Source organism: Chroicocephalus ridibundus, chromosome 3 (assembly GCF_963924245.1).
Source record: "Chroicocephalus ridibundus chromosome 3, bChrRid1.1, whole genome shotgun sequence".
In the NCBI taxonomy this organism is placed as follows: Eukaryota; Metazoa; Chordata; class Aves; order Charadriiformes; family Laridae; genus Chroicocephalus; species Chroicocephalus ridibundus.
The window spans coordinates 91155936-91175996 of record NC_086286.1 but is presented as its reverse complement, the minus strand read 5'-3'; the positions used below and the strand labels follow the sequence as shown (position 1 = coordinate 91175996).

General features: G+C 36.2%; 1 protein-coding gene across 7 annotated transcripts in view; it reads left to right on the top strand.

Moving 5' to 3' along the window:
- The window catches only part of DOP1A (DOP1 leucine zipper like protein A), a 68317-nt gene that overhangs the window by 11476 nt on the left and 36780 nt on the right, over window positions 1-20061 (top strand). For 3 of the 7 annotated variants that reach the window (XR_010070419.1, XM_063330072.1, XM_063330069.1), the window contains exons 2-14: window positions 103-294; window positions 1588-1769; window positions 4041-4211; window positions 5805-5994; window positions 6560-6658; window positions 7751-7850; window positions 10355-10464; window positions 13001-13109; window positions 14812-14932; window positions 15685-15804; window positions 18587-18701; window positions 19146-19175; window positions 19576-19809. Coding sequence is in view for 6 of the 7 variants with exons in the window: in XM_063330072.1 (XP_063186142.1) it covers window positions 157-294; window positions 1588-1769; window positions 4041-4211; window positions 5805-5994; window positions 6560-6658; window positions 7751-7850; window positions 10355-10464; window positions 13001-13109; window positions 14812-14932; window positions 15685-15804; window positions 18587-18701; window positions 19146-19175; window positions 19576-19809 (1719 nt within the window). In the remaining variant the exon portion in view is untranslated. The remainder of the gene's footprint in view (window positions 1-102; window positions 295-1587; window positions 1770-4040; window positions 4212-5804; window positions 5995-6559; window positions 6659-7750; window positions 7851-10354; window positions 10465-13000; window positions 13110-14811; window positions 14933-15684; window positions 15805-18586; window positions 18702-19145; window positions 19176-19575; window positions 19810-20061) is intronic. The other 4 variants (XM_063330073.1, XM_063330070.1, XM_063330074.1 and 1 more) reach the window with 2 other exon arrangements.

Below are 20061 nucleotides of genomic sequence, written 5' to 3'. Positions count from 1 at the left end.
AATGCCTTTGAGGAAAAGTAGTGCTCTCTATACAAAATTGTTTTTAATAATATGTCTCTGGAAATAATGGTTTCAGGGTTTTTTATTTTTTATTTTGAACAGGTAATGTCTGTACATGAATTGCAAGCTAGTCTCTAGTGGGGACACCGTGGGAGAATGAACACGGAGGAGCTGGAGCTACTGACTGATTCCAAGTACAGAAACTACGTAGCAGCTGTTGACAAAGCGCTGAAGAACTTTGAATATTCCAGTGAATGGGCAGATTTAATATCGGCACTTGGAAAGCTCAACAAGGTATGCCTGGCAGGTGCTCTTGGAAAAGATTCAGGAACTGACAAAGGGTACTGGTGTGAAAATACAGAAGGGTGAGGTTCTAGCAGTCTAATGTTCTTGCAAATATTTTAGCAGTCTGTGCCAAAAGTTGGGTGTGTGCAAGGAGCAAACAATTGCCCTTCTAAGATTACAGTTGAACCCTTTGTAAGTCAAAGGGAAAAGTTATTTGCATTCCTAGTGTAAATACATGCAACATCTTTCTTATTACTAACATTTACTTCTAATGGCATTCAGTGTTATTGAAATAGTGCGAAAAATAGTAGCCAGTACAAATATCAGCAATATTTTTATGAAGCATGATTTATAAAATGGGGCTCAAATAATTAATTGACCAGAGAATGTTATTGTTCTTATTCATTTTAACAGTTAATAAGTTGAATATGTAGTATTATTGTGATGGTAAATAGCGGTTTGCAAATGAATGCAGATCCTGATATCTGTAAAAATCTTGTTCTAATTAGTCCTGTGTGTTTCTAGGGATCTCCCGTCAGGGTCATAGAGTTAGTTCCCTTCACACACACATATTTTACCAATGTGAAGCTCTGCAGAATTTGGCATAGAAAATTACAGGTTTGAAATGTTTACATTCTACCCTTTAAACTTTGTGGAAAATCAAAAATGACAGTACAGTTGGCAATACCAATAGCATAATTTCTTTGTATATGCTCCCATTTCTTTCATTTTTTTGATTGTAACAGTTCTTGCTGCACGAAGGCTATGATTTTGGGAAAGAAAAATCTAAAGATGCAAATGCAAGTCTGTGTTCCAGTCCTGCGGTGGTTATATAGTTTCAGGCAGTGGTAAAGTTTTGTATGTTGTCTCACTCTATGACAGTTTCTTAAAGTCATCCCAGACTCACCACCCACAATTTAATAGTCCACTTTGAGCTCCTGGCAATTGTTTTTAACAAATGGAGATGGTAATTTTTGTCCTCAAAAGGATGAGTAAGATGAAATGGACAAGCTGTAAGTAAGGAGCCCATTGCAAGTGAAGTTTTAAGTGCCTTGGCAATTCCGTCTATAGCAAGTGTACAAGCGAAAGGTATTACTATGGTACATCTTAAAGCTGTGGGGTTTTTTTGGTTTGGTTTTTTTTTTTTTTTCAGTGTTGTAACCTATGTATGTGTTGTGACTTACTGACCATGTTCAGGAACTCATTTTATAAAATGAGCTCCTGCACATAATGTGCACATAAAACGTGCATTTGATCTTTAATTTGTTTAGTGCTCTTTTTCTTAATGTGTTGATTTATCAGGTACTACAGAACAACGCGAAGTACCAGGTAGTACCGAAAAAGCTGACTATAGGCAAGCGCTTAGCGCAATGTCTTCATCCAGCTTTGCCGGGAGGGGTTCATCGGAAGGCACTTGAAACCTATGAGATAATTTTCAAAATCATTGGACCCAAGCGTTTGGCCAAAGATCTCTTCCTCTACAGGTACAATAGTTTAAACAACTCCATTCCAAATGCATAGTTGAGATGCTTTTATATTATTATATGCATTTTGTTTTAATAACATTGTTTTGTTATACGGCAAGAATCAATCAATTTCTTTCCCTCGTGTTACTGGTGCTTGTGTAGTACTCTTCTCCTGAATATTGTATGTCAGAAGATTACAGATCACCTACGCTTTTGTTAGGAACCAACTTTAGTGCCAGAAAACCTGGAATTTATCATCTCTTCATTAAAATAAACAAAGTTTTCTGCATGTATGTACAGTATTACAGTAAATGAAGTGTTAACGCTTATTTCAATGTATTCACATTACATTTTTTCCAATACCACTTAAATTAAAATAGAAAAGAATTTGAGTATAGTTTAATGCAAGAAACTTTCTCTTCCAAGCAATCAAATCAATAGAACAGAAAGATTGTCTGTTTTGTTAGAATGGGGGACAAGTACAAAATTTTTCTCACCGTCAGTGTCTAGAGCTGCTGATAATGAAAAGGAAGGATAACCTTGAAAGTAAGTGTAGTGAAAATGTACTGATTCCTAAACCTCCAATAGGTTTTTGGTTCGGTGATGCAGGTAAGACATTAAGCTATTTATTATAAAATGCATGGAGGGATGCGTGCATATGTATATACACATTGTTACATGTGGTTCTTAATCTTTAGCCATCCCTGGAGATTACAATTTCATCAACTTCAGAAATAGTGGAATAAGACAGAATTCTGCTTAGATAGCAAAGGTGTGTATTAATGCTTGTAAATAAACTGTATGCCTTGACATCAGCTATTCTGTCTTGCATTGTCAAGGTGTTTATATATAGTTAACGTTTGGTGAGTGCCGGGGAGGGAGTGTCTCAGTTCTGTGTTTCCACATGTTTTTAAAGATTCTGGGAACTCACAGCTCGCATTTTTTGCTCGTGCAGAGATTCAGTAGCTGCAATATCTTGTTAACAATAAGTTCTAGGATAGTGGAAAATGCTACCTTATGTAATCTAACTGAAAGCCATTGTTATCGATGCTTGGGAGAAGACTGACATTCACATTAAGGCATTATCAAACATTCCAGTATTTTTCATGAAAGCAGAGTGACAGTGCCTGAACATCAAATCTTGAAGGATGAGTAGTAGCTTTACAAAGAAACACTGTGGGGTAGTGTGCTGGTTATTGAACAAAAAGACATTTTCTGCAGAAAAAAGAAGCCAATTGACAGTGGCAGAACAGTAGTTTCTCTAGATAGATAATGGCAAAAATGAATTTTACTAACATTTTTGTAATTTGGAAAGATATTTTTTTTCCCTATAACATGGATAACTTTGTATCCACAGTGTAGTTTGGTTTTTTGTTTTGTTTTTTAATAGTAGATTTGTAGGTGTATATTTTAAGACCATTGTCTCAAACTTACCTTTTTTACTAGTGTTTCATTTTCTTCTTCCTGTGTCAGGGGTCTTCTGACCTGAGTCCTCAGTGATTTTGAAAATTGCAGTTGTGTTTACATGCCTTTGATTATTGATACTGTTTGTAATAATTTATGATATTCAGTAAGAATAGCAAAAATGTTTTTAGTACGTAGGTAACTTTTCCTTAGCTGATCGCATTTGTAACTTTCATGAACTTACACTTACGTTCATAGTAAACTCAAAACATACTCAATGTTTTCAATCCTTTAAATGCTACATCATGAACAGTGGGTTTATTGTTAGTTTGAGGATCTGTTTTCAGGCTGAATTTCTGAAGTAAATATTTATCCTGTTGCTGTTTAACAGTACAAATGTCTTAAATTTTATCTTTAGGTTACTTGAAGTAATCATTATTTTTGTTTTCTTACAAAAATGTATTTCTCTAAATTTCCTCAAATGTTCTCACTCATTTTTGTCTTTTCTTAGTAAGTGCAAAGACAATGTATTTCTAAATATATTTTTCATTGTAATGTAGTTTGGCATGGCAAAATAACATTTTTGTCTTGCAGAGATGGTTCTGGTTTATCGTATTTGTTTTATTGGTGAAAGACACAGTCATGTCTGCACCTTCAGCGCTTGCTATCAGAATACTAATAAAGCTCATAATATTAATCTTGACATACCAACCTGTCACTCTGGAAGGCAGTCATATTGTGTGTTGGTCTATGCCTGTGCAAAATTCTAAGATAAAACCCTGATACTTAAACTACATTGGACATGCCTGTAAGAGTCTTAAGATATAAATGAAATTGTCTCAGTTGAGAAGCCTCCTAAAAAAAGATAAATTTTATTTTTCACAGTTCCGGATTATTTCCACTCCTTGCCAATGCCGCTATGTCTGTCAAGCCAACATTATTGAGTCTGTATGAGATTTATTACCTCCCTTTGGGGAAAACACTGAAACCAGGACTGCAAGGACTGTTAACTGGGATTCTGCCTGGGTTAGAGGAGGGGTCAGAGTATTACGAAAGGTAAGGATAGATATGTTAATAAGGTGTTATGTTTGATTTGAGGATGGTTTTTTGTTGCCACTTTTCATTAAATAGTTGTATGTGGATTATTTTTTTTTTTTTTAAGATAGGTGGTATTTAATTTCATCCAGTCCTATTAATTGCAATGGAATAGTGTGGTAGAAGACTCTTAACATTAGTTATGATAAATTAACTGTTAGTTGTTCCTGTTATTGAAAGGAAATTGACACCAAGTAGACTGTGTTACGTGTTGGTCTCTTTTCCCAAGTAACAGGTGATAGGACAAGAGGAAACAGCCTCAAGTTGCACCAGAGGAGGTTTAGACTGGATATTAGGAAAAGTTTTTGCACTGAAAGGGTTGTCAAGCATTGGCACAGGCTGCCCAGGGAAGTGGTTGAGTCACCATCCCTGGAGGTATTTAAAAGACCTCCAGGTGTAGATGTGGTGCTGAAGAACATGGTTTAGTGGTGAACATGGTAGCGTTATGTTTGTGTCTGAATTTGATGATCTTAAGGGTTTTTCCCAACCTAAATAACTCTATGATTCTTGTTATGGATTTAGATAAGTAGCATGTGAGGAACATGCTGCTTGTTTGTTTTCCATGGGTTTCCTCTAAGGCAGTATTGGCATATTCCTGGTCTAAAAATACATATCTTAACTGAATTTAAGATAACAAACAAAGCTTCCATCATTAAGATTTACTCATTATGATATCTAAATTGTCACTAAACTACCTGTGTAAGAGACAGCAATAATCCACCTCTCTTTATAGGTTATTACTCCATTTCTGGGAGGTAATAGCTCTTCTTATCCCACCAGCGTAAGTCCTGGTTGAGTTATTTTGACTGGGGTGTCTGGGGTGCTAGGGTAGAATCTGGACATATTCAAGGATGAAATTACACTCCAAGGCTTTTGAGTCCTTGGAATTGTTCACATGCTTACACATTCTTGATAAACTTCGGAAGCTAGAATTTTCATGACTTGTATGTGAAGAGCAATTTAACGTTGTCTCTTTCTATTTCTGTGTAGATAGATACACAAAGTATAGTTGGCATCTCTACAACAGGGAACAAGGGCTACTCAACTTGCCTACCAGGGCCTGCCATAGGGTGTAGAGGTGCTGCCACATGAGCGGGGGAAAATGAAGACAGGGAAAGGGATTGCTTGTGCTCAGAGAGTTGTGATATTTTTATGCGTTGTTATCGCCAGAAGTGTTCAGTGCAAGGAACGAGGAGAGAAGCTATTTGCTTGATACTTTTCTTCATTAGCTATGTTTCCTGCTGTCTCTCTGAAACCTCTGTCTTTAGCAACACTTGGCTTTAAGTAGCAGATGAGGAGGTTATTTGGCTCTTTGAACATTAGCAGAAGCTGTGGGCAGGCAGAAGCAAGCCAGGCTGGCCTACAGGCTAGCTAGCTGGATCATTCTGTTCAGGCTGCATTATAAGGTTCAGTGTATAATTTGGGCTCCTCTTGGCCTCTCAAAAGAAAGTTTTGACCTTCCTGTAACAATTTATTTTTATATTTATTCAAACTGGGGGCAGGAGCAAGGGCTGTGATAGATGCTCTAATTCAGCTGACTTGATCTTACTGCAGAACAAACACGCTGTTGGAGAAGGTTGCCTCGGCTGTGGATCAGTCAGCGTTCTACAGTGCTCTCTGGGGTAGCCTCCTCACAAGCCCTGCAGTTCGCTTGCCTGGGATCACCTATGTCCTCTCCCATTTGAACAGGAAGCTTTCGATGGAGGATCAACTCTACATAATTGGCAGTGACATTGAATTAATGGTAATGTTTTGTTGGAGCAATGAAGACACTGGTGTTACTCATTTATATAATAATATACTTCCGGGTGGTTTAGATGTCTTCTCTATCTGTGAATGTAGCCTTTGAAGAGATAAAGATGCCCATTTATTATAGCTCCAGTTAAGCTGATGTTTTTGTGCATGATGAAAGTGTTGCAGAACTGAGTTAACATTTCAGAACTGCTTAGGTTTTGTATAAAACTTTCCATTCATGACACGCTTCAGTTAAAAGTGGTTGAGTTTTGTTGTATTTTTAAAAAAATATAAAGAATATTATTTTGTCTTTTAAACTTAAGATATTCATTAGTAATATAAAAAAGCAAAAGCCTGGTGTTTGTGTAGTTCAGGGAATCTATGTTATGTTTCCTCAGTGGTGAAATGTTTTATTTTCCTGTTTTATCTAGTTTCATTATTCAACATTTCAAAATAACTTCATTTCATACATATCACCATTTATAAATGACTGTTATTTTGTGACTGATCTCTTATATCTACCTTCTTAAAATAATACAGTAAATAACTATTTTGGGGGTCTGCCGTTACTTCAGGTGGAAGCAGTAAGCACATCAGTGCAAGATACCAGTGTTCTAGTACAGAGGAGCACGTTGGACCTTATCCTTTTTTGTTTTCCTTTCCACATGAGCCAGGTAGGTTATTAATATAAGAGGGATGAACTGGCAAACTCCTAAATGTACTCCACTTCTTAAGGCAGTAGCAATATTTAGTTGGTCTTTGTTAATGATTTTCTCCAAGCTTGAAGAAGAGTCACATGTAAGAGTTTCTCTGATAGGTTTGGCTATTCTCATGTCATGATCCCTGCCCTTCTGCTTTTCAACTTGATTTGTTAACTTTGAACTTAACTTCAGCTTCTGTATATGTAAACCCAATATGAATTATGATGTTTAGTCTATGCAGAAGATTTTAATTTGCTCTAATTTGATGAGAAAACAAATTATCTGTTCATGTGCAAGTTTCCAATTCTCAGTGTTCAAAAGCAGCAAAAGTTAATCCTCACAGCATAACTGATTTAGAACACTAGATAATTGAAAATAATTATTGGTTTGGGGTCAGTGGTAGCCCTAGCAGTAGTGTCTGAACTGCATTTATTGTTAGTCATTTTCTGGTTTTAAATGATTCATGATTTATGTTATTCTTGGAGGAAAACCTATACAATTTTGATTCTCACCTTGTTAGAAACTATGGAAAACCCGCACTTCCCTGTGAAAATAACTGTGTTCTTGATTGTGGAAGTGGTTTGTTCACATTTATCAGTTACTATAGGAATATTTGGAATGTGTCTGTTTAGGTGCTAGAATGGTGACATTATCAATGCAGCATTTTATTTTATATTAAGACTTACATGAACATTTAAACTAGTAAGAGATTGAAAAGTATTTAAAATTCTTCAGTGTTTTGTTTGTTTGTTTTTCACAGTGGATTTTAGTTGTTTGCTTGCAAGGCTTTTGCCTAATAAATGAAATGTCTTGTAACATACACTACTGCATTAACAGCTCATTTTTTTTTTTGCTGTTCATAAAGGGTGCATTTTATTACAAAGTTTCTATTTCAAATAATAATCATATTTTGGTTTCCTAAGAGCAAGAATATGTTTTCTTGTACTGTTCCAAATTCAGAAATGTCAGAACATGAAATTAACTGTGGTTTAGTGCACATTAAGCTACTAGCATAGAAAAAGCGTTACTTTTCATAGATAAATTTAATCGAGTTTCTAACTTCAGGCAACACGTCCAGACATGATCCGAATTTTGTCAGCAGCCCTTCATGTAGTACTGCGCAGGGATATGTCACTCAACCGAAGGCTTTATGCGTGGCTTCTAGGTAGGTTTGTATTTCATTTCGTTGATCACTAAAAGTGGAGGAAGGACTGTATGTTCATTAGCAGTATTTTGCCATGTTTTGGAGAAAGATTCTTGGAAAAATGAAATACGTGACTTGTATCATAAGGAAGAAAGGCACTATCTCTCTCCATGGTCATAAAAGATGAAGAATGACACGCTGGAACTCTTTCCTGTTGTATAAATTATTGGTACGTTTTTCTATAGCAGCAATTATGGGCCACGTTCAGGGATAGAGACTGGTGCACTAGGTCCACGTAAATGGACACTGAAAAAGCAACATTTGTCTCCCTAAAAACATAAAATGGGAAAACTAGAGAATGGGCATTATAGAGTGTAAATGGCAGTTGGAATACAATGGCATAGAAGGGATGAAAATAAAAGAATGTTGAAAAATGTTGATACTACATTGATGGATGCTTGAGTACGCAAACTTTTAGCTTCATTAGGTGTTTGCATGGTTGAATTAACAAATCACCAATTGCTTATGTTGTCCATGCAACTAAACATTATTTCAGCGCCTTCTGGGGGTAAAAATTGATCAATGACAGGATGCACACTTTTACTTCTACCAAATGGCAGAATATCAATGTAATACACTCTTTTTTGTTTTTATATGAAACTAGCATGTAATCAGAAGAGGGTAGCAGAGAACAATAGCTATTTAGAAGACTCTAACTATTTAGGGAATATTTAGAAAACTAGAAGTTAGAAGATTTTAGAAAACATTTATTTGTCCTTGTTATTTTAAGGAAATGAAGCCTGTGGTCACATGAAACTCTCCTGTTACTCTTTAAAACCACTTTCAGCCCACTTTGAGAGAAGTCAGGGTCTCTGACATGGGAGTTCCTAAGACTGTCACAGAATCTGGAGACTGAATGGAGAGACATAAAGTGATTCTCTACTTGAGGGGAAGACTGTTTTGCAGTCTGCTGTTGCCTTTTTTGTTTGGCTTCCCAGCTCACCAGCCTCAGGCTACCCAGAACCCTTCCCAGCAGCTCTTGCATCTTTCCCAGCTGATAGTTAAGGCATCAGAGGCAGGTAGCCTGTGGGTGATTGGCAAGCAAGGAAGTAGTGAAGGGACATAAAAGAAAACTGAATTTATAAAGGGAGGGATGAAGGCGGCAACAGTGTTTTGCATGAGGGGATTGGGTTTTTTCCTGTAGAAGTTGCAGGGATTTAGGAGACAAATATGACAAAATCCCAGCATCTTTAGTTAATAATTTCTCAAGACACTGACTTGCAAATTACTCATCTTTTAAAGAAAGACAGTGAAATGCACTGTCATGTCCGTACCTACATTTTCCATTTTAGGGAAAAAATAGTTTCCAGATTAAACACTGAACTAATGTTTCATCTAAATTTGGTGCATTAGATATGTCTTTTTGCTGTTATTGAAAAATATATTTTATGTGTTTAAAATACCATGCTGTTTTTTTTTAGTTGTGGAACCTTCTTCTACAGCTGTTTCATGAGCATAGTCCCCATTGAAAGATAACATAACTTCAGAAGATAGTTTTACAGTGACTGTTCCTGGTCCTGTTTTGTGAACAGCTAGTGCCTCCGTTTGCCCGTTTGCCGTGTATTTGGTCAGTTGTGTTGGAATACTCAGTTGTGTTGGAATACTCTCTGAAGTCTGATGTTCTGTATGACATTATTTAATTCTGCTCTTAGCTATTCCTTCCTATTATTTTGTAGCTGGGAGTGGTCTGGTAAAACTCTCTAGGCATAAAAATCACATTACATCTCTTTAAATCCAGGTTAGTTTAAGCAGTGGTGGTTTTAAGTTGCTGCTAAAGGGCGTCCATCTTCTCAGGCTTTCCTTCTATTTTTGTCACTTCAGGACAAAAACTGTGAAAACGCTTCTGTGGAACAGGGTGATATCCTGACCAACTTTTTGATTTTTTTTTTTTAATTATTTCTTTTTTTTTTTTTTTTCCTTAAGCTTATTTTTGTGTAGAACAAAAATTTTACTTTGGTAAAAGATACAAACTTAAAAAACAAACATCTGTCTCCTTTGTGTAATTTTGAATAAAAAAATCGATTTTGTGTAATATGACTGATATTCGAAGTGCCTTAGTCACATCAGCATGTTTTGGTGACTATCTCTTTATATTTAAAATACTGAATTTTATGTTCTCATAGTAATATTGCAATATTGGTTGTGGGACAGGTTTTTTGAAGATACTCTTTGACTATGTGGTTCGTACAATGTTTGTGAACATTCATTTCTTTTGTACAAGAAGTAATTTGGTTAATGTTTCTTAAAACTAAAGTTTGTAATTTGTGTGCAAACTGCTTGCATGGAAGTATCACTTAGTTTCCTGTATTAAACTCTATAAAATCATCTTTCTCTTGCCAACATTACTTGGACTTCATCTTGGTAAGTTATCAGTGCTAGTGTGTTGATTTCTAGTTTAAAGACATTGGCAAAATATTCTATTAAGAGACAAATACTTATTTGCCTTGTCCTTTGTTTGCTTGAAGGTTTTGATAACAATGGTGCCCTTATAGGACCCAGAAGTACAAGGCACAGCAATCCCGAGGAGCATGCCACTTACTATTTCAACACCTTCTCTAAGGAGATGTTAGTCCAGGTAGCTATGTGAATTTTTTTTTTTATTTTTTTTTTGTGGCATATATCTTCATAAATGGATGCTGATCAGAATTGCTGTTTCTTATCTTTTGACTTGCTGTTTCAATGTGACCATGTAATTTCTGTCTTTTGATATTTTGTCCTTCTCTTCTGAAACCTTCTCAGTGGAAAAATGAAGACATGGCATAATGTATTTCTTTAGAATAACAGTATTATCAGGACAAATATTAGTTTTCTCTCCCCCTTCTTCCACAATTAATGGAGCATACACGGAAGATATTGATAAGGTGCCGAGCACACTGGAGGCTGTTCTTTCATAAAATGGAATTGGAGAATTTTCTTCTACTTCTGTATATTTGGAAACTCCTCTGTTTCTTGGGAATCAGAAAAATATGGTCAAATAGTACTCAGAAGGTCTGAGTAAGTGAGTCTTCCTCCCCTCTAGGCAAGGGGAACGTTTTTTTCTGCTGATCATTGGCAGTCGGGTATAGTTGAGCAAGTTGGCAGTTATACAATTTGACCCAGTCATACTATTAGCCTTGCTAAGTGACCTGAGATCACCTGGCCTCAAAAACTGTGCTCCTTCTCTCACAGTAATTAAAGTATACAGATGTCTTTCAAGACTGGTGGGTGTGATCTTGAAATCAGGAGGACATTTTATCATTAAGGCAAATTGATACGGCCAGGATTTTTCTGATATTCAGTCAGAATCGCAGTAAAACTGCTATATATGGGAATGAGAGTGGGGATTCCCATATTAGTAGCTGACACAAGAATATTTGGCCCATTGCAATTTAAAGCTGGTATCCAGCACAGAGATAGCATTTTCAGTTTTATCTGAAGGTAATGAGATCTGCGGTTCTACTGATGAGGAAGAGACTCCAGAATTCCAGTGCAGCAAGGGCCTCGTTGGCACTTCTCACCATTCTCCTGTCACCCTTCTGCCTCCCATGGCAGATGATTCAGAAGTTATCCAAGCGTAGAGGAGAGGCTTGAATAAGATACAGTTTTGCATGTACATTCTATACAAAATATGGTGAGCTTTTAGCAACATTTAGGTACTTGTTAATAGGTTGTGTTCTTCCTATTAAATCTGTCCATCTTTCTAGCTTAATCAGTATCATTAAAGCTTTTCTGTCTGCAAAGACTAACAGCAATGTAGAGTTGATATAGTCCATTTTACTTATTTATTTATTTTTGTGGCAGGCACTACTGCTACAGTAGAATGGAGATTGGCCTTTTTTTGTATTGGGGATAATTCACATGTAGTTTGCTTTAAAGGACATTAAAATGGACATTAAAATCAGTGGCTGGCTCTACACAATACAAATTGCATATGCCTTCTAAAACAATTTGCTGTCTTTTGAAAGACTTCAAAAGCATTGCTCCTTTCTGCCTTCTTCCCTAGCAGTCTCTTTGTGTGTTCTTTTATCCGGTCCACCTCCATCTTACTCGTTGCTACAATGTACTGAAAATTCTGACTTTCTAAAGGCGTATTCAAGTACAGAAGATTTTTCTTTTAGAATACTGGCTGATAATACTTGGTTTATAGCACATAGCAAGTTTGAAACTGTTTCCCTCCCTTTCTTCTTTCCCATCTCTCTTCTTTCTCATCTTTGTCCTTCTTTTTCAGAAGATGTAAAAGAAACAAACTAGTTTCAACACAGAAAGCAAAGCCAGCCACAGAGAGAAAACTAAGCAAATCTGTGGCAGTTTTATTGGGCTTTTTTTAATTGTGCAGTTCGTTTCCTAAATTGCTTCAGCATAGAAACTCAGTTTTCCCGTTTGTTTTGAAGTTCTCGTTGCTATCTAGTCAACTTAGTCAAGAAAGTTTTCTGCCACATAGATGGGTATATCCTAGATGGAAGATTATTATTTATTAAGCCCTTAATATCTACATGCCTTACCTTCTCAAACGATTTCTTTCCATCACCCTTCATGTCTTCTCTTTTATTCTTATGTAATATTGAGTTGGTATCTGTTTATAATGTTTCGATTTTAAGCATATACAAGTTGCCAAGTTTTATTCCACAGAAATATTCTCATAGGCAAAGTTGAGAGAATCATCATCGAATGGTTTGGGTTGGAATGGACCTTCAAGATCATCTAATTCCACCCCCCCTGCCCTGGGCAGGGACACCTCCCACTAGACCAGGCTGCTCAAAGCCTCATCCAGCCTGGCCTTGAATACTTCCAGGGATGGGGCATCCACAGCTTCTCTGGGCAACCTCTTCCACTGTCTCACCACCCTCAGAGTAAAGAATTTCTTTCTAATACCTAATCAAAATCTCCCCTCTTTTAGTTTAAAACCGTTACCCCTCATCTTATCACTACACTCCCTGGAAAAGGAGTCCCTCCCTATCTTTCCTATAGGCTCACTTTAAGTACTGGAAGGCTGAGCTGCAGTGAGGTGAAATAGTGGTCTCCATTACTGAGAATTTTCCCTTTATATGCAGCTTTTATTTCATCTTTCTTTCAAAAAACTTTTTTTTTCTGGTTTTGTTTTTGTTTTCCTGATACGCTTTTGCTCTTTGCAGGCAATGGTTGGAATATTACAAGTCAATGGGCATGGAGAAGAAAGCACATTAATGCAAGACTTAAAGCCTTTTCGTATTCTTATCAGTTTGCTGGATAAGCCTGAACTAGGTAATTTTTACATTGTATCGTATTACTTCTGTTCTTTAACTTGTATTACATGGTTTTGCTTTGAGAATTTTTCTCTCTTGTTGGTCAAATTGAAAAAACTGTATTAGTACTGGCAAGTTAGCTAGATTTCTTAGCTCTTCCAAGCTAGTAATTTAATGTATTCATTAGATTTACCTTCTTCCAAGTGCAATTTCTTCTACTTTGAACACAGGAAATAGTAAGTTAAAGTCATAGAAAGAACTGACTGCATGTTGGAAGAAATGCAGATTAGATCTTTTCTATTTCTTTAATCAAATAGTGACTTTCACTGTTTTAAATCTCAGCTGTTGGTTTTGCAAATAAACTGCTCCTTCTTCTAATATGCATGTAGAGATGAGAGATATTAACGAGAAAACTTTTTTTTTTTTTTCCCGGAAGAATTTATCCAGTTTTTTGGTTTAGTGGGTGGTTTGTTTGGTTTTGATGTGTTTTTTTTTCGTGTTAGATTTGTTTTGTTTTGTGGGTGTTAATTTTCCTTTCTCCTTTTTAAAGTGTTTAAATGCACTTTTTAGCAGGTGAGTGCAGAGGACTATGGGACAAAAGTAGATGAGGCAAAAGTATTTACTGCAACTAAGTGTTGGATATTGTGCCTTTTTCTTTGGAATAACAATTTTGGAGGTGACTGAAAAAATCAAAATAATTTTTGAAGTCCATCCAAAGATTTGGGGATGGGGTAATAAAAGCGTAAAAATAAAACAATTAAAGAGTATAACTTGAAAGGAACTGGTTAAGACAGACCGCAAAGAACAAAATACCTGACAAGAATTTGTCATCTTCCTAGTAATTTGTGATTTCTGGGTGTCAGTTTAAATTTTCAGAGGCAATGTGTATGGTAAGATTGAATGAAGTAAGCAGAGCTATGAAGATTCTTTCAGCAAACTGAGGAAGAAGCTAATAGGATTTCTGCTTAACTCAACGAGCGCACTCTCACTGAAGGCAGCTCAATGTAGCTAGGAGAAAGCATGGAAAACCGAAGGATATTTCAAGCAGGATCACTTTGTGAACTTCTTTCAAAATAAGTTCTTTTTTTTTTTTTTTTTTCTTCAAACTCAATGTTTAGCTCAAATCTGAATGAAGCACTATTTCAAAAAATTACCTGCAGACTATATTCAGAATTAAAGAAAACCTACCTCAAATTAAAAGGAAGGAAGATGCTCAAAATATTTTACCTTGTGTTATGGAAGATGCTCAAAATATTTCACCACGTATTTGCAGTTAAATATTTGAGTACATTTTCGAAATGATAACAGCATGAGCTAGCTTATGGGTGGGTGTTTGAAACTGTTTGGTTGAGAGCTACCTTAGATCAGGAATACATGTAACGTTTACATGTTACTGAGCTGTGCTAATAATCCTTCAAAGAGGGTGTGTTGGCTTGAATATGGGCTATAGTGATGTGACGGCACAGCTTTTGACATTGTACACACATTTTATCGGAAAAGAACTCCGCTTGTGCTTTGTTTACTCCCAGGCATTACAATTGCCTGTGTGTTTCTGGAATGCAAAAGAAGTTCTGAAATTGAAGTAGTTTATAAAATTGAACAGAAGGAATTTTTTGGTTTCAGTGAACAAAACTAGCTAATGATTTGGATAGTTTTCAGAGGTGGACTGTTAGCAGTGCTGTGATGCATGAGACTGTGATTGCTGGTATTTCTCCCTATAGGCCCTGCCATCCTGGAGGATGTATTGATTGAAGTGTTTCGAACTTTATATACACAGTGCAAAGCAGAACTGGAGCTTCAAGCAGAACCTTCTTTCAACAAAGATCACACACAGCTAAGCAGGTGAATAATGAGTACAATGTATTTTGTATTAAATAATATATCTTTTTGTTGCTGAGACCATGACTGTGAAGCCTGTGGGACTGTGACCTGATTGCTTCATGATACAGAATCCGTTGACATTGATTGCAACTTGTGTTCAATTTTGTTCAATGTAAGGGTCTGAAGGGCTATGGCTTTCTTTTTTTCTTTTTTTCTTTTTTTTTTTTTTTTTTTTTAATATTTGGCATATGTTTTATTCCTTATCCATAACAAAAATGCTTACCTGATACAGCTGGAAGTCAGTATGTCAATGGTATAGATTAGTTGTGGCATTCTTTACATCTGTGTTCTTCAAAAAAAAAAAAGTGGACTGATGAGCTGAAAATGAAGAGTGCTACAAGACAGCCAGAGAGCGTGATAAAAAGAGTTTCAGGATTTGAGTTGAGTATCTTAAAAGGTGGAGAGAAGAGGGAAGTTAAAAGGTGTGGGGGAGAAACAACTGTAGAAGCGATCATGGGAAAATAGATCTATTAAAATGTGGTTTGAAAACAAACACTAAAGAAAGCTAGAGGAGAAACCTAACAACTCCGTGAAAGGACACTGATATGAGGAGCCTGCCAATATACTGAGCCCTAGGACAACAACCACTGTACGGCTGAGGGAGGATAATTTGTCAGTGTTAAATGGCAGTGGGTGAAGTCATGGTGATGTGTAGTTACATAACTCAGAAATGAAGAGTAAAAACATAAAATGTTCGTTTTATTTTTTTTCAGCAAACTGAGAGAAAACAAGAAAACAGCAGAATTGATTAAAACTGCCAATCTTCTCTTTAATTCCTTTGAGCCTTATTATATGTGGGATTACATTGCTCGTTGGTTTGAAGAATGTTGTAGGTAGGTCATAATACTTAATCTCTGTATGTGTAAAGTTGAAGTTGACTTTGTTTTATAAGCTTTTTTCCTTAGTTAGTTAGTTTAGTTTAATGTGATCATTTAGACTGTAAGTCTCTGTCTTCCCTGTCCCTTTAACTTTGATCTTTTTGGCCAATTTCAATCCAACGTGATTGGTGGTCTCAGCAACGTGAGTTCTCACAAGCTCAGTGTCTGGGTAAAAATCAAGAGACAGAATTAGCACCTGTGCTGAAGGGAAGACTCCAGAGTGATCTCAAAGCTAGTTTGTTTTGTTCTATCTGTCCAGTACAGGGTTACTCATTGGGTGTCTAGCAAACCTGTCAACTTTACCAGGACTGACTTACAGAATGTGTTATCTTCTGTCCTCTTTTTAGGGAAGAAAAAGTGTGGGAGTCCTGTACATGGCAAGGAGAGCTATGGGAGGGAACATAGTAAATAAGGGAGAACTGAAAATATTAACAGGAGAGAGAGGGACCGAGGGACCATGGGAGAGCAAGGGTTTTTGCTGTGGGAAGGGATAGATGACGTAGAGTTTTCAAATGAAACTTGTAGAAATTTTATTTTCATTGCTTATGGAATAGGGTAATAATGTATTAAGATATTTGCTCACTAAGTTGTCTATGAGCCAACAGTGTGCTGTGTCTTGGGCTACATTAAGGGGAGTGTGGTCAGCAGGTGAAAGTAAGTTATTTTTCCTTTCAGTTAGTATTTTTAAGATGACATGTGGCATATTGTGTCCAGCTTTGGCCACTCTGCTTAAGAACAAGTATTGAGAAACTGAAGAGGCTCTAGCAGAGGGCTGTGGAGATGGTCAGAGTCATAGGGCACTGAGGTAGGTGAGTCTGGTTTAGCCTGGCAAAGAGGGGCCTCAAACAGCAGCCTATGACTTCCTGAAGGGCATTTACAAAGTTGATACAACCATACTCTTGGTAATGTCTGGTGGTAAGACAAGGGACAGCAACAACAAGTGCTGGCTCAGGGGTTCAGGTTGGACTTTTGGAAAAGCTTTACTAGAAACATAGTACAGCAGTGGAACAGGTTACCCAGGAAGGCTGTGGAGCTTCCTTGGGAGATTTCCAGGACTCTGCTAGACAAAATTGTGTATGAATTTATCAAGCATTGTTAGCAGTTCTGTTTAGTGTGAGAGGTTGGACTAGATGAAAGCCCTTCCAGCATGTCTGTGACTTTATTTTTTGTATATTGGACTGAATTGCTAAAGTGAAGAAAGCAGTATACAACCAAGTAACAAGCAGATGAGAATTTCTTTACATATAAGTAGATGTTACTGTAAGCATGAATGCCAAATGGGTGTTTTTGGTTTTTTTTCCCTGTATGAGCTGCTGTGTTATGTAAGTTATTGTCTTCCTGTTTAAAAAGATACACCATTAAGTGAAAACATAACCAGTTGTTTTCAAAGCATGAATTGAAGTTATCTTTATATCATCTAGTCTGATTGATAATTCACAGTTATTACTTTTAAAGTGATTTAGATATCCCTCTGAATTTCTTAGGCTTTTTCTTATAATTTTCCCTCACTAAAAATTAAAAATAAGATTTCTTGTATCTAGTGTTTTCTCCCATCTAAGTATTGTTCACTGTTGTTGAGCTGTCTCTCAAAGCAATTTTTGCTAAGGGGCTCAGTGAGTTGAATTCAAGTCATCCTTTATGAGGTATTACAGTTGAAGAAATCTGTGAGTAATTTATGAAATGGCAGATCTTTCTGGGTAGGAGCACAGAATGTGACAAAGAGTTTGCATTATGACTTACACGAAGGCAGCATTTCACTGAACTGTAAAACAGGCTGCTAGCTTTATGAACACAATTATCTGTTGTTAGAGAGATACAGTAACCCAATGGAGGTGTGGGTTAAGTAGAGCGCGATTTTTCAAACATAGGTTACTGGCAGAATGCAATTTAAATATGACTTATAAAATATCTTTTAAATCTTTTGGTAAATACTTACTGTGGCAGTTTCGGACTTGGTTTCTGTAAAGCTTGTATTATTTCGAATAAATCCTTTTTTCAGTCCTGGCATATATGTTCATGAACCCTTCCAAAACAGAGGGAAAGATTTAGAGTAACTAACAATTGTTGAAAATGTGACAGTACCCTCACCACCACCCCCAGCAGAATAAATGAATTGGAGAAACAAAATATTATTTCTTTGTTCATATCCTTTGCTTATAATATTATCAGATTGCAACATGATTTCACAGGGGATTTGTGTTCTGTCTTACTTCACTCAGCATTGAAACTCATAAAACTCATCAGATTATGAATTCTTGTCAGTAGTAAAACAATGCGGTCAGTTGAAGTTAAAGTGGACATTTAGAAGAGCTTTGCACAGCTTTAAAGCTTCACGGGCCTTTTATTTCACTTTTGGTTGTCTTTTATCTCAAGTGCTTAATGCCTTGGGTTTAGATCTCTTCAAAATTATTATGGTTCCAGTAACACTGTCCCTTAATTCTATTATTTTTGCCCATGCTCATACTAGTAAATATTGCGGTATATGGTAGAGTCACAAATACAATTTTCTGTAGCCTGAATTTCCTTATTTTATGAATGAAGACTGGTTTACAGTGAAGGGCTGGTTGCTGCTTTTTCTTGCAATGGGGCCAAATGAGCTACTTAACAGTAAAATGAGAGATTGCTTATTTGTTTATAGGGATTATCCCTGATATGTACAGATTTACATTAAGTACAGAAACATGGTCAATATAAGGGTGAGGGAAAAATATCGTGAAACCCTATTTGAATTTTGCAGGAGGACATTACATGCCAGACTTCAAACTGGGCCTGGAGGTGGTAGTGAGCAATCTGAGTTACCCCTGACAAATTTCTGCTTGTTAGTGGATTTTTTGTTGGATATAGTTTCTTTGGTAAGAATTGCTTTCTTTGTTGCTAATGCTGGGATTCTGTAATATTTAGAGTCTACAGAAAAACTATATCTGCTTTATTAATTGTTTTTTCTGAAAATATATTGCCATAAATTGGTGAACGCTTTTAGAAGAAGTTTCGGGTTCATTATATGATTCTTGATAGACTGGTTGGATGTAACCAAAGTGGTTTTTATGATGCTTATACCTGAAAAATTTTGTCTGTCTTTGATTTTCTTTTCTCGAAAACTACACCGTTTTTGTTACAAGTATAGTCTTTTGTAGTTTGATATGCTAGTTTAGATGTGCAACTTTTTAAGGCACTTTTACATGTCATGATAAGATGTATCCTCTCTTTCTGTTGGCATTGCTTAATGTAGAAAAGACTGTTGGAACTGTTTTTTCTATATCTGTCTTTCCTCAATTCTTTGCTTTCTCATTTCAAAGCCTACTAGAAGTATGAGAGTGCTGTGTCAGGTATGGCAATCAGCCTGTTTTCCCTTTAGTTCTTGATAACTTGTTTATCTTTCCTTCTTAAACTTTTATATTAAGGTTATTAAAATAATAGTAGTAGCATTCTTTAGCCTCATTGTTATGTTTTTTAATGTGTTCTGTAATGAACAAGAAATAAAATTCTGAAGAAGAGCTAAATATATTTCTATTTGTTGGTTACACAACTGTAAAGTTAATTTTCTAATTTTTTTTTAAGTAAAGCATGTATTTCTTATTATTGGATATTAAGATATTAATTTTCCTTTTTCCATATTCCATATGTTTAGAACACAGTTAAGCAAATGATAGGTACTACTGTTATAGAAGATAATTTTCAGGGGGAATTTAGTATTACAATTAATGAGTTTTACTGTTACTTTGTTAGGAGACTTACATTGAAATACAGACAGAACACTTGCCTCAGCTGTTGCTTAGGATGATTTCTGCGTTGACGAGCCATCTTCATACTTTGCACTTGTCCGAGCTTACTGATTCTCTCAGACTCTGCTCAAAGATCCTTAGTAAGGTTCAACCTCCATTGCTATCTGCTGGTACAGATGGTACCCTGCAACTTCCTAGTGGCCACAGCAGCTCCATCAAAGAATGGGAAAACAAAAAGGTAACTGATTATGTTTTGCAGCATCGTGGAAAAATACTTTTTGTGTGGAAAGGAAAAGAAGGCTTTCTAAGTCTGTGCTGAACTACCTACAAATCTTTGATTAGATTTAGTTTAATATACAACAATACATGTGAAACCTGGATTATCAAAAGCAATTATAATTGCACACTACATTGTGGTAAAAGGTCTTGATTTTTGAGGGTTTTTATCTAGATTTAATATTATAAACGTATAAATCGCTTCAGAATCAGG